The sequence below is a fragment of the Artibeus jamaicensis genome, unplaced genomic scaffold, assembly GCF_021234435.1.
Source record: "Artibeus jamaicensis isolate MK-2021 breed Jamaican fruit bat unplaced genomic scaffold, CSHL_Jam_final contig_718, whole genome shotgun sequence".
Classification (NCBI taxonomy): Eukaryota; Metazoa; Chordata; class Mammalia; order Chiroptera; family Phyllostomidae; genus Artibeus; species Artibeus jamaicensis.
Window position 1 is genome coordinate 3,577,381 of NW_026521936.1, and position 14,187 is coordinate 3,591,567.

The 14,187-nt window shown below is 49.6% G+C and overlaps 1 protein-coding gene across 2 annotated transcripts in view; it reads right to left on the reverse strand.

Moving 5' to 3' along the window:
• Positions 1–14,123, reverse strand: part of RHEB (Ras homolog, mTORC1 binding) — a 36,465-nt gene extending 22,342 nt beyond the window's left edge. Inside the window, exon 1 of one of the 2 annotated variants that reach the window (XM_037131949.2) lies at positions 13,895–14,123. In XM_037131949.2, coding sequence (XP_036987844.1) covers positions 13,895–13,946 — 52 coding nt within the window. In that variant the 5' untranslated portion in view covers positions 13,947–14,123. The remainder of the gene's footprint in view (positions 1–13,894) is intronic. The other variant, XM_037131948.2, reaches the window with a different exon arrangement.
• Positions 14,124–14,187: the final 64 nt, after the last annotated feature.

Here is a 14,187-nt window from a genome sequence, read left to right on the forward strand (position 1 = left end):
TTCCCGACCACATGAAGAACTGTTTTCAGAAAAGAGAGAAAAAGGAAAAAAACCAAAACACCTCCACTGAAATAATTGGCATAGGTGAAACCAATTTTATAAAGGTCTGCCAAATAGTTTAACAAAATAGGCTAAGTGTTTCCAAAGAGGTTATTAAAGGCATCCCTTCTACAACATTTATGGAAAAAGACAAACAGAATCAAGTGAACTGAAAAAACTTTTACACAAACATTCTAGAATAATGTTCAAAAAAACCTAGGTAATATCTTCTGAAATAAGTTCCTACCATTTGACGTGAAATGGGTGGGTCCCAGCACACAGTTCAAGGACATGATGGGATGATGTGTGGTAACCCGCACAAGGCAGAGAGTATTCAACACATAAAGGTGGTCTTCCCCCACTGTTAACACTCCATGTATTCTGGGACGTGTCCCCCTGTTGGTGGCGGCCTGGGGGGCAGGGTACTGAGAGCACCCAACTGAATCAGAATCAGGGTGCGCCTCGGCTTCGGAAACACCACAACAGAAAAAACAGCATCCCAGACCCGAAGAAATGCAATCATTACAGAAACCACAAGTGCAGGGAGGTTTGGGATCTCTGACCCCAGCTGTGCATCTGGAGAAGGTGACATCCCTGGGCCTCAAACCCTCCCGCTTGTGATGACCTCACGAGACTGCCAGCAGGAGGCCCAGCGCCTGGCACGCAGTCAGAAGGTGGTTATTAAAACCTGGTGCCGCACGCAAGCCAATGCCAGTAAGGCTTTGTCCTCATTATGACCCACACAGTACACACTGAGTCCAGAGACGCTGACCAAAATCCTGCTCCACGGGTAGTTCCGGAAAAGGCGTCAGTGCTACGCGCCTGACCGCCACCTGGGAGGACCCTGGCCCCTTTTGCTTCCCCGGGAGAAAGGAGTTCATGCGGAGAGTCAGGCTTTACTACATGTAAATCACACCTCAATAAAGTAGTATAAAAAAGGGAGACAAAACATCTACTATTTTTTACTAAGCAGAATAGGATGGCGATGATTAGCTGCGTGGCTGAGGCAGTTGGACCGAGTCTACTCCCTGCTTGGAAAATGGAGATCATACAGCATCTACCTTACAGGTGGCTGTGAGGGTTAAATGAAAATACACATAGAATACCTGGTTGTAGTAAGTCCTCAATAAATGTTATTAGTGATGTTCTTAAGACAAATACAATATGCTCAGGAGAAAAATGCATTCTAGTAATTCTAACATTAACCTACAATCTATGAAAATGACACACAGTAACTACTACTTTAGTTAAATCCTCAAAACACGAAAATCAATCAATATACTCCCCCCAAAGCAGAAACAGTTTTTGTTCTCCACTGCTGTGTGACAAACTGCCCCAGATCTCACCTGCTCACGATTCTGCAGGCAAGGCTGCGCTCGGCCAGGCCCTCTGCTAGGCCCTCTGCTGGCTGCGTAGTCGCCCCTCAGCAGCTGAGCTGGCGGTGGCCGGGGCTAGACTCATCTGGGCCGACAGGACGGCAGAAAAGCAGAAACTGCCGACTTGTACGGCACGCAGCCTGGCACAGGCCCGTGAGCCTCGCGGCAGCACACTGCTGTCCAGGAGTGCCGCAGGACCAGTGCAAGGGCAGGAGAGCGCTTCTCTGGGAGCCACGGACAGAGTGGACATGATCGCACGGCCCCGGTTGGCGACCAGCAGGCTGGGTTCCCGGTGCACTGTGCCCTGAGTATATCACCACCAATAACAGAGCCAGAGTAACAACGAGCTGCACGGCAGCTTCCCAATGCATCCGTACATGACGGCACCACCCGACGGCACCGCCGGTGACATGCTGGCCAAGCACGGCATCCACTTCTGTAAAAACGTGCAGTTCTGTTGACAGCAGCTCGGGTGGCGGCTGCTACACGAGGGGTGGGTGATACGCACACACCCGCTACAAGGCAGAGCCACCGAGGCAGCCTTTGGGAAAAATGCACTCACCCTAGCATCTTTTGTTTTCAGGTGGCATTTTTTTTTCATTTTAAGATTTTATTTATTTTTAGAGAGAGGGGAATGGAGGAAGAAAGAGAGGGATGCTTCTCATGCTTCACTCTGGTTGCTTCTCATTCACCCCCAGCCAGGGACCTGGCCCGCAACCCAGGCCTGTGCCCTGACTGAGAATCGAATTGGAGGCCTTTCAGCTCAGGGAAGGGTGCCCACACCAGTCAGGGCACCCTGCGTTCTAATTTAATTTAAGAGGGGTGCATTAGGGGTCCTGTGTGTGCTCGAACACTGCCTCCCAGGGGTCTAACATGCAGTCCCACCCCATCTCTGCCACACTTGGTCAGATGAGGGCACGTGAGGCAGGTAATCCAAAGTTTAATTGTTCATCACAACCTACAAGTGAGACCGTTTTAAGAGTTTCCAAACCATTTTTGCACGAATTTTCTCACTGCACCTACCTATGCTATGCGTGAAGCAGAGCTGACATCATCTTATTCTTTCTCACACCCCTTTCTCAGTTTTTTAAAAATAGATGCTTGAGGGAGAGAGGGGGAAAAAAAAACCAAGGTGCAATGATTATGACAAAGACAAGGAGTAAAACGGGTCCATAAAGCCATCACCCATTCAAACCCCAGCTGTGTGCCTGCTGTCACCAAACACTGTGCCTCCACATCCGTCCCTCTGAGCACGTGAGAAATACGAGTTCTCAACGTGATGGTCCGAGTTATGGAGATGAAGCAACGTGAACTGGCAGGATCACTGAGCCAAAGGGAAAAAGTGCTGCCAAGAACAGCCACGGAACTCTGCCCCCTGAAGCTGGTTAAAGTAAGGCGCTGCTTTCTACAGGACCACGGGACGCTGAGTTGGAAGGCAAGGGGACAGACCAGGTAAAATGCAGGAAATTCAACACCTGGCAACAATAAGGAATGAATTCTGCTAGATTTGTGGCCAAAACTGGGGAGAAGGCTGGGGGTTAGGGTGGGAAAGAGGAGAAAAATCCTAAAATTTTAACACATTCTTTAACACATTAAAAAGCATGATGTTTGAGACTGATCAAAACTAGTAATAACGAGAAATTAGAACAATGAAGTGATAAAATAAAGCACATTCATCAGTCAGCATGAATGGTTATTTACGTGAAGATGATCTCTCCAGGAGTTCCCCCAAACCCACACTGAGCCCACTCACAGACATGCACGCACCCCTCGCTTTGCCTGTGCTCCCACCGGTGGGTAGCTACCAGCCCCATGGACAGTGAGCATCTGAAAGGGTGTCCGTCCTAGTTAAGGTGGGTCACAGTGTGAAACATACATGAAATCTAAAAACTGGGTGTCAAAAATGTAGAAATACCAATACCCACTGCCTACTCAAATGGTAACACTTCGGAGGGACTAAGTTATATTGGTAAATCTCACTTGCTTCTTTTGACCTGTTTAACATGGCCACCAGAAGACTTCCAATGTCCCACGTGGCTTGCGCTGTACCCCTACTGGACGATGCTGCTCTACAGTGCAGCTGACGGGAATCAGAATGCCCGACTGGTATGAACTTGACTGCAGTGAGCAAGGCTTCCACCGAGATCTGAGAAAGGGAAGGCTCGCGCACTCTGTCCAACTGTTCAGGATAATGCTCATCCAGAAACACGATCAGAGAAGGAAACAGTGTATTTCCGTACACGCATTTCCACGTGTTAGTAGCAGCGGCAGAATGAAAAGGCCTAGACACGAAGCCCCACACCGCTCTCCCCAAGTAGGAGAGGGAAACCTCCTGCATCCAGCAGGGATCCTCGGCAGCCTTCCTTGTGGAGCGGCAGTGTGTGGGGCCAAGCAGGTCTTACGACCTTACCTCCTTGGTTTCCAAGGCAACAGGGAAACAATCCTGCAGTACCAGGGTGTGTTGAGCGGACACTCAGTAACATAGGAACCAGGGGCAGCACAGCCCCAGAAGCCCAGCTGCAGGAGTGGCCACCTGTCTGTAGGACCACAGGGATGACAAGGCAAGTGCGTGGCTCTGGCAGGTGGGCCACCCCTAATCCTGGTCCTTTTCTACCATCTCTCTCAATTATAGCCACTGGCGCCACTACCCACTCATGTCGACCACCCAAAGGTTATCCCCAGCATCTCCCACATCACAAAGTCTACCCCATCTTCCTCTGAGGCTCAGATCCATCTCCGCTTCACCCCACAGCACCACCCCAGCCCATGGCCCCTCAATGGTGCACTTCAATACGTGGCTAACTTCTCACTTCCACCCCTGAAGGCCCTCATCCCCCGCCCCCCCCACAGAGCAGTGGGAGGGATTCTCTTGAGACTTAAAAGAAGATCGGCGAAGTGCAGACCAGGGCCAAAAGTGCACAGCCTATGAGCTAAGAATAAGAATGGTTTTTACATCTTTACATAGTTGAAAAGAATCAGTAACATTTCATGCCATGTGAAAATTCAATGACATTAACGTCAATGTCCATAAATAGTTTTACTGGCACAAAGCCACATCCATTTGTTCGTGTGTTGTCTGGAACCGCCAAAGTGAGTGTTTGTGACAGCGGCCAGGCAGCCCAGAGCCTGACGTACCTATTTACTATCTGGTTTTTACAGAACAAGCTTGCCCATTCCGGTATAAACAACCGTCTTATTTGCTGCTAAAAGCCCTTCAGGGACTTTCCACTGCTTCCAGGGAAAAGGCTACCCCTCTCCACAGGGCGTCCCGGGCTGCTCTCCGTAGGCAGCTGGCACCCAGGCCCGCCCCGTGACCTCCTCGCACTCACATCCTACTCCTCTCCTCATTCACCAGCCCAAACAAACAGCCTTTTCCCTGCTCCTCCCACGTGCCAAGCCCTGTCTCACCCCTCGGACGTCTACACGTGTGGTTCCTTTCTCCTGGAAGGTTCTGCCCTTCTGGCCCCATGCTCCCCACCCTCTGCCTGCCAAGTCCGGCTTTAAGGACAGCTTGCTAGTGCCAAGTCTCCCACCCCACCCACAGCCCTGGTAGCTCTCCCTTGGATTATTTCTCTCAAAGCATTTACCCCAATTGTTTTAAAATTAGAATGTGCATTACAGACTGCTGGCCTTGCAACACCGCTTCAACTCAGATCCTGGCTCAGCCACACCATCACCAACCTGGGCCGAACCACTCAACCTTCCTGTGGCTCAGTTTCCTTACCTGCAAGACAGGCACAAGAACAGTCCGTACCTCACAGGGTTCACAGGTGCCCCGCCCCAGCCACCACCCTCACTAGCACCAGTAACTTTACAGTGCCTCTGTTCCAGGTGGAAGCTCCCCAGGGCCAGGGACCAAGACTGCTCTCACCTCCGGGACTAAACGCACAGCGCCCGGGACACAAGTAACGAATTCACGGCACTTACTCCACACACTGTCCTCCTCAACCAGTCATTTTAGCAATTCGGTCATTTGGGGGACTGGAATCCTCTGAACAGACAGATGGTGAAAACCCCGAGTCTTCCCCCAGAAACACGCACACGTCTCCGAGAAAGCTCGTGAACCCCAAGGTAAGAACCGCCACCCTATGCTGGCAACGCTTCTCACCATGTGCCACCAGACTGGAGAGAGTGCTCCGCCAGGTACCAACCAGAGTTCACAGCGATAACCGGGCCAACCACAACGCTCAGAAACTCAACCCAGGGCTCTCAGGCTGTCTGCACAGGGCGGGGGGGGGGGGTTTCCCCCCCCCCCCGAAATGCAAACACAGGGCTTTCAATGTGTGGTCTGCATCTCTGCAGCCCTCCTGCCCTCCAGAGCAAGCTCAGGGGTCCTATGGATGCACAGTGCACTGATCGCAGCCCCTGGTGTGTCCACAGCCCCTGGTGTGCCCGCGGCCACGCAAACCAGGCCGGAAACTTCACCGCATCCAGTCACTTCCTAGCAGACAGACTGGGAAGTCCAAGTGTTCTCCCACTTCCACTCACGCCACGGAGTGTCATATTTTACCTTGGTGCGTCATCCAGGGTGCCAAGGTCACTGTGAACCTTCTTCCATCTTAATGTTAAGCCACCGTGGTTGACTTTTGCCATTTATGTTAACTTAGTAACTCATTCAAGTCATGAATGAGAAAAAAAGAGAACCTTTATTTTAAAATACTCTCTTTAAAACAAATTCCAAATGTGACTGAGATTTGAAAAAAGCCAACCATCAGCCAGACGCATTCATATCTAAAACACACAAGCCTTAGAAAAGCATTGCCATTTCATAAAACTATGTCAACTGTGAAAGCATCTTTGTTTCCAGGTTCACACATCCGAGTTAACACTAAACTTTAAAAAATATTTTATGTATTTTTAGAGAGGGGAAGGGAGGGAGCAAGAGAGGGAGAGAAACATCCGACGTGTGAGAGATACATCAATCAGTTGCCTCTCCAACACCCCCTCGGGGACCCGGATGGCAACCCAGGCACGTGCCCTGACTGAGGATGGAACCAGTGCCCTTCTGGTTCCCAGGATGGCATTCAGTCCACTGAGCTACACCAGCCAAGGGCAACATTCAACTTTTAATCTTGCAAAGAGAAGAACCACAGATCTTGTTAAAATACCAGCTTTTTCATGCCCCCTGCCCCCAGTCTTACTGCAAGCAAGCACCAGCGAGACGGGAGGGGGGCTGGCAGGGGGGTACAGGGAGCTGGATGATACCCCAGCCACACCACCAGCCAAGGACAGGCAGGAGTTAACTTCATCAGTGTCCTTAAATGGCCTGACTTCCACGTGTGCGTGTGCGCGGAGCCCAATGCAAGGCCTGCAGCACTTTGTGCCACACCACTCCCAACTCAGACTTCAAACCCAACATCCTTTGGGTCCACAGAGCTCTTGGTCATCAGAAGCCCGCCATGTGTTTCAGGACATTAAAATACTACGATATTCTTCCAGGACCTTTGTGCTTTGAGATACTAAGTTGTACTCCTAAATCGATCGAACAACTCATGTATGTTCAAGGTGCCTGCAGTGTGCATTCAGTTTACAGCAGCGAGCTCTCCGGCCGCTATGAAGACTTAATTTGCTATTTCAGGATAAACCAGAAACAAGAATAAAGGTTCTCTCTGTGTGACCACTGATGATTCCATATGCTGTAACTTGCACAGTCATGTCCTGTTCCAGTCCTGATTCATTCAAATAACTAAGTACAAACCACTCATGAAAAAGTATTCAAACTGTTGACTCCTTGCTGCTGCCCTAAACTACGGAAAGTCGCGTCCATTCTGACCTCATACTCACAAGTGAGGAGGGTGGTTTCTCACTTTGTCATCAAGCTGGTTTTTCCCTCCATCCTGGTATCTGAATTTGAACCATGCCAGTATCAGTCTATAGGACCTGCATATACTGCTACCCTAGGCGATTTTTACTATTTTTGGGGAGCCTTGCCTTCACCAGGTCAAAAACAACACACCCCAAACTGCACCACCCTCAGAGGCCGAGTCAGCTGGTCCTGAGACAGCCTGACTGGACTCAGGCTTTAGGAACCCATTGCGCCGACTGCTCAAAAGCAGGGATTCCCTCTCCTGCCAGGCCCTGCAGAACCCAGCTGCCGACTACCTTCCCAACTTCACTTTCCACTCCCCCTCATCATGCTCTAGCCACCCCCGCTTCCTTCCGTCCTCACGTCTTCCCGCGTGCCAAGTTCTTCCTGCCTCCCCACCCTCGTCTCTCACAATGCTGCAGGGCCTCTCGCCCTCATAAAGGCTCCTCCAAGACCACAGCAGCTGGAAGCAGCCTGAACAGTCGCTAGGATGCAGCTCCTTTGGAGCCAACTCTCCCCATCAGCGAGTAAGCACCTGCACACTGCAGTTCTACAGTGCTTAAGAGAGCAGCCTGCCAAACCCTGGGGGTCCTCGAGACCTCTTCAGGGGGCTTAGGAGGGTAAAGGCATTTCATAAAAATGCCAGGATATTTTCTGCCTTTTCTAGTGGTGCAAAAGCTACGGTGGGTGATACCACTAGCTTGGTGCCCCTGGCGCCAATCATGACAGTGGGCAGTGGGGACAAGCTGTAGGGAAGATCGCTGCACTCTTCACTGCCAGGTGCTCACGTCAAAAAAAAAAAAAGGCCATTTTCACTTAACAGCATTCTTGAGGAGGCAGTAAAATTATTGATTTTTTATTAAATCCTGACTGTTAAGAACATGTCTTTTTAGTATTTTGCCCAACAAAATGGGATGGAGGTGTGCACAGAGTGTCCGGCCATGCACCGAAAGCGATGCCCGTCTCCAGCAGAGCGCTCGTTTGGGCAGCAGTCAGAAATACCCCTTTCTCACTTAACACCATCTCTACTTTCAAGGCTGAACAACAAACGACCATTTTTTTCAGATGTGGGGCTCTGGCAGACATTTTCTTGAAAATGAAAGGAATGAGACTGTCATTCCAAGTCAAGTTGCTAGCACTCTGCCAACAAATTTGAACTCTCAAGAAGAAATTAGGTTTGGAAAACTTGCATCACTCACAGTGAGCAGAACAGCTTCCCCAAAATCTAGATTTTTCTGAGACTGGTAGTGGTATTAAAAAGCATGACTTTAAAAATATATATTAAATGTGGCAAAATGTGGAAGGATCGACCTAACAGTGGACCAGTATTTTCCAAATGATCAATGTATGTGTGACAAATGGGTAGACAATTCGTTCAAAGTGCAAAACAATCCAACAGAGTTTAATGCAGCAGGGAAGAACACTCGTCTATATGATTTCAGATTCCACACTTCACCTCACCTCTGAGAAATGACCACCTAGGGAGTCTGTGTCAGTATCAGAGAGTATCAACAGCTGTCTGCAAAAGCTATTAAAATACCCCCCGCCCCCGCCAACTATGTACCTGAGGAAGGCTGGATTCCCTTCATTCACTTTATTAAAGTATCACATTGCAATGAAATGGATTCAGAAGCAAATACGACAGTTCAGCTGTTTTTCAAATCAGACATTTGAAGATACTTGCAAAACTGTAAAACACCCTATCAAAATCCCAGCTGCTTTTATGCAGACATTGATAAGCTCATCTTTTAGGAATTTTAACTCATGGAAATGCTAGGGACTCAGAGGAGCCACAACAGTCTTGAAAGACAATGAAGTTAGAGGACTCACACTTTCCTATTTTGTGAAACTTGCTACAAACCACAGCAAGACAGTGATACTGGACCGTGTGATACTAGCATATGGACAGACGTACAGATCATAGGAGGAGAGTCCAGAAATGAGCCCTCACACTGCTGGTCACTCAGTTTCTGACAGTGACATCAAGACAACTCACTGAGGGGAAAAGCAGTCTTTTAACAGACAGGGTTGGGACAACTTAATAGCCACATGCAAAAGAATCACGTTTTGGACCCATCTCCCTGCATACACAAAAATTAACTCTCAATATATCATAAAACCAGATGTAAAAGCTAAAAGTATAAAACATTTAGAAGAAAACGCAGTAGGCAATCCACAAGGCCTTGAATAAAGCCATGACTAGTTATGACACCAAAAACACAAGTGACAAAATAAAAAATTTAGACTCTGCTAAAATTTAAGATTAAGACTTTCTTGATCCTGGCGGGGTAATTCAGTTGGTTAGAGCATCACTGGAATACATCCCAAGGTTGTGGGTTCGATCTCTGGTCAGGGCACGTGTAAGAAGCAATCGATGAATGCATAGATAAGTGGAACAACAAATTGATGTCTCTCTCTCAAAAATAAGCAATAATTAACTAATTAATTAATTAAACTTCTTGCTTTAAGGGAAGGAAAAAGCTTCCACCAAGAAAGTGAAAAACCACCCACAGAATGGAAATTATTTGCAAATCATGTATATGATACCACTTTGTGCCCCCAGGATGGTGACTAGAATAAAAAAGACAGACAATAGTCCTGGCTGGTGTGGCTCAGTGGATTGAGCCCAGGCCTATGAACCAAATGGTCACTGGTTCGATTCCCAGTAAGGGCACATGCCTGGGCTGTGGGCCAGGTCCCCAGTTTGGGGCACTCGAGAGGCAACCACACACTGATGTTTCTCTCTTTCTTTTTCTCCTTCTCTTCGCTGCTCTCTAAAAATAAGTAAATAAAATCTTAAAGAAAAAGAAGAGACAATAACAAGTGTTGGTGAGGATGTGGAGAAACTGAAAGCAATTTTGATGGTGGATGGAGTGTAAAATGGTGCAGGTGCTTTGGAAAACAATTCGACAGTTCCTTGAGATGTTAAACGTAGAGTTACCACATGCCCCAGCAATTCCTGTACACAAATTTATACCGGAATGTTCGTAACAGCATCATGCGTAATAGCCAAAATGCAGAAACTACCCGCATGTCCTTCAGTTGGTGAATACAGAAATAAACTGTGTTATAGTCAAATAATAGAGCATTATTTGGCAACAAAAAGGAATGGATTACTGATAAATGCTACAGCTTGGATGAACCTTGAAAATTCTCAAATCAAATGAAAGATGCCAGTCACAAAAGACTGTGCGTGTATGATTCCATTTACACGCAATGCCCGGAACAGGCAAATTCATAGAAACCAGAAGTGGACACATGGATGCAGGAGGCTGAAGGCCCGGGAACACAGGGAGTGACTGCTCGAGGGCACAGCTCCTTTTGGGGGCGATGAGGGTAAATACAGATTAGAGATCCTACGGGACAGTCAAGTAATGTCAGCACTGAAGAGTCACAACCATGAACGCACGCTCTGATTGCTCTCCTGTGCCGGACAATGACTGATACAAAAGAGGGAGAGAAATTATTTCAAGCTCCACCATGAGGTAACTACTACAGGATGTCATTAAGCACCTGACCATACGATTTCACATACTAATAAATTTTATAAATGGCAATGTTTTGCCTTTTATTTTTTTCAATGAACTGTGTCAGAAAAGGGTAATTTAAAAATAGTACATCAGGTCACAACTGGACGGTATTCTACCTGGAACAAATTTAATGATATCTTCCCTTAAGAAGTATCCCAATCAAAGGCTGCATCTTCCTTACTATCTAAAACATTTAACAAGGCAATAAAATAACCGGAGTTACTTTTGCTGTTTTGCCTTTTACCAAACCAGAGTTGTTCCATTTTCTCTCGTGACTGTTTGAATTCCTGTGATTCCCCTGTCTCCTTCACCTCAGAGGCTTGCAAACAGCCTTCGGTTGTGCACTAAGGGGAAACTGGAGTGTCCAGGCCTCTGGAGAAAACTCCGGTGGAGGGTGCGCTAGATTTGACCGGAAGATAGTTACCCAACACTACAGCTTTAGCTTGGTCAAGCTGAGTCACCTCCTACCATGGGACCACTCGCCTGTGTCAGAAACAATGGGTATGAGGGAGCCAGGACACTCGGCCATCACTGAAACAATTAATACAAAGCACTCCCTGAAAGCCAGCCTGCGTTATAGGTGACGTGTCCTTAAAAAGCTTAACGTTGTAAACAACAGGAAAAGTACTTCAGGGAAACAAAGGAATTGTACACATTACCTGAAAATTGTCTTTTCCTTACCAGTAGCTGCATCCATGGTTTTTATAAAAATACAAAATTTGAAAGCCAGGTAGTAAAACAATCCTAATATTTGGGAGTTTTATCTGGAGGCAAAATTTAAAAATAAAGTCCATGGTGTGACAAGTACTCGTCATGCATGAGATATTTAACCAAGAGAGCATTCTAAGAAAGCTATGGTTTCTAGTTGTGCCTTTGCCCACCACTCTACCCTGTCAGCATGACACAGCGGCTTAACCCCCCCAAACGGCACAGGCTAGAAACACTCGGACTCAAATTCCTCTAGCACAGCAGCACCATCTGCAAACACACGGCGGCCGTGAACTCCCGGAAGTCCCTCCACCAAGAGTGGCTAGCACATGGGACCAGGGAATTACTCCCTTTTCTGAGGCTGGCAAGACAAAAGACCCCACAAACTACAAAGTGTCCTGGCTTAAAAATCGGATGCAAAGACTGGGAATGATTTAACCTCTCCAAACCACCTTCACTTCACCATCACTACACTTGAAAATAAATGCAGAGAAAATGAAGTAGGGTAGAGTAATGAACGACCTATCGAGGGCACAGAAAACAGGGATTAGAAACCCACTGTGTCCCAATGGAGGCTATTTATGACAGTGGCTTAACCAACAGCAGTTCACACCAAGTGTGAAGAGAAGGCTGAGGGGTGACCTGTCACATCTGGGCCTTTAGCAGGGGGACGATTACCAGGAAGATAAACAGGAAGACTTCAATTAAACGCACAGAACTTCAGCACAAGAGTGATAAAAAACAGGGCTTGCTTACTGGAGACGAGAATCCCCATCTCAAGAATTTCAAGGGGGGAGTCAGCCAGGTGGCTGGGAACACCTGTTTCAGAGGAAATCAGACAGTCCACGTACACGTCGCAGGTAGTCTGGTCACTCAGACACTCTACCCCCACTGAGAGGGCACGCAGGTGCAGCCCAGTCAGGTCCCAGCCCCACTCACTCTTCAGGATGCACAGGAGGACCCAGCGCTGCCGACAAGCACGCGCTGGGCAACTCAGGCTGCCAATCAAGGGTGACTGCCCCGCTCCACAGGGTCATTCGGGAGCGGACTGCCAGTAGCTTCAAAAGCCTCACTTGGTGCAGGGGCTTTTGAAGGCACTTTCCGAGGCAGTCGTTGGGTTGTCACCTCTCCTTCCCCGCGGGTACCTGCGCTTTGGCCTTGCGCCACAGGAGTTACTCCCAAGATTCTTGGAACGTCCTATCTCTACACAAGCGCCTTAAACTGTCCCCCCCCCCCCACCCCCACCCCTCTGACGGAGAGAGAAGATAAAGGATGAGTAAGCAGGCTGCAGCCGATCTTGGTCAAAGAGCAGACCCTGGCACCGGCGGTGGAAAATGGGGGGTGGCATGGGGGAGGAAGGAGAACTGAAAGTGGAATCGGGGAGTCTTCCAGGGAGCTGCAGGCGGCCACGAGCCTTCCCACGGCAGTTACTGTTACCTTCTCCGGCCCCCAGAACCCCAACCTCGCTTTCACCTCCTTCCTTCCACTGCGGTCAGGCGCACATTTTCCTCAGACATTTACTTCTTTAAAACGACACAGGACGAAAGGCTTCTGGTTGTGAAAGACAACACTTCACCCTGAAGCATGGCTTTAAGTTCAACGGTGTGCTTTCTCACATTTTTTTTTGGCACCGTGTCCACCCTGCGCCCCACCAAATATCACTTCGGGTCGGCAAAGAGGCGACTGACGCTAAGGCTAAGTTTCAAATATGTCAACCTCTTGGGGGGGAAAAACCCTGATACAGAACAAACTTTTGAGTTACTTTAACAGCCTGCTTACAAGTACCTGACCTTATTTTTTCCCGGAGAAAAATAGGACACCGAGACATCAGACATTTATTTTTCCCTGCCTTCCTACTTTGGTCCCTGGCAGCATCTCGGGGGCTCTTTTTAGATTTCTTCGGAGGAAACGTGCCCTCAGTAGCCAAACATCCTATTGCTCCCCGATTTCCTTTAAAATGCTGAAGTTCACAGAGAGGGGAAAATTAAAAAAAGAAAGCCTGGTGCTGTTTCCTTTGTTAAAATCCCACGGACTTGATTTAATTCGGGGCGGAAAGGCTGCCTAGCAGCGAGGAAGACAGCGAGCCGCGCAGCAGCGGGGAGACAGGTGCGATCCTCCCCGCCCCCGGGTGCCCTGCGGCCGTTCCGGCGAGACAGCAGACCCCTGCGGCGCCACCCTGGGCCCCGCCTGAACCCAACTCCCCGCGCGTCCGCGGCCTTCCCGGCCTCCTCCTCCCGTGCCCGGGACGCCCCGCGGGGCCCGGCCTCGCCGCCGCCTCCGCTCAAAATGGAGGTGGCGGCGGCGGGCGGCTGGTTACGAAACGCGCGGCCGCCACATGGCCGCGCCGGCCCCAAACTTGGCCCGGCCCGCCGAGTCCCGCGCCCAGGCTAGGTTGGGCCCGGGCAATAGGAGGCCGCGCGGCGTCCGTCACTCACCCACAGACCGGTAGCCCAGTATCGCGATCTTCCGGGACTTGGACTGCGGCATCTTGGCGGCCTCCTCAGCCCCAGGCCAACCACATCAACCGCGGCGGCGGCGGCGCCTCCTGTGCTACGTTCGGCGGCCGCGCCGGGGCAGAGCGGCATCCAGGGGCGGGGCGGGCGGGCGCGGCTGCCTCGGCTCCTCGCTCGCGCGCCCAACCGCCCGGAACCGCCGCGCGGCCCCACCCCCAAACACACCCACGTGACCGCCCGCTGCCGCCGGCCCCTCCCTCTCTCTCGCGGCCCGC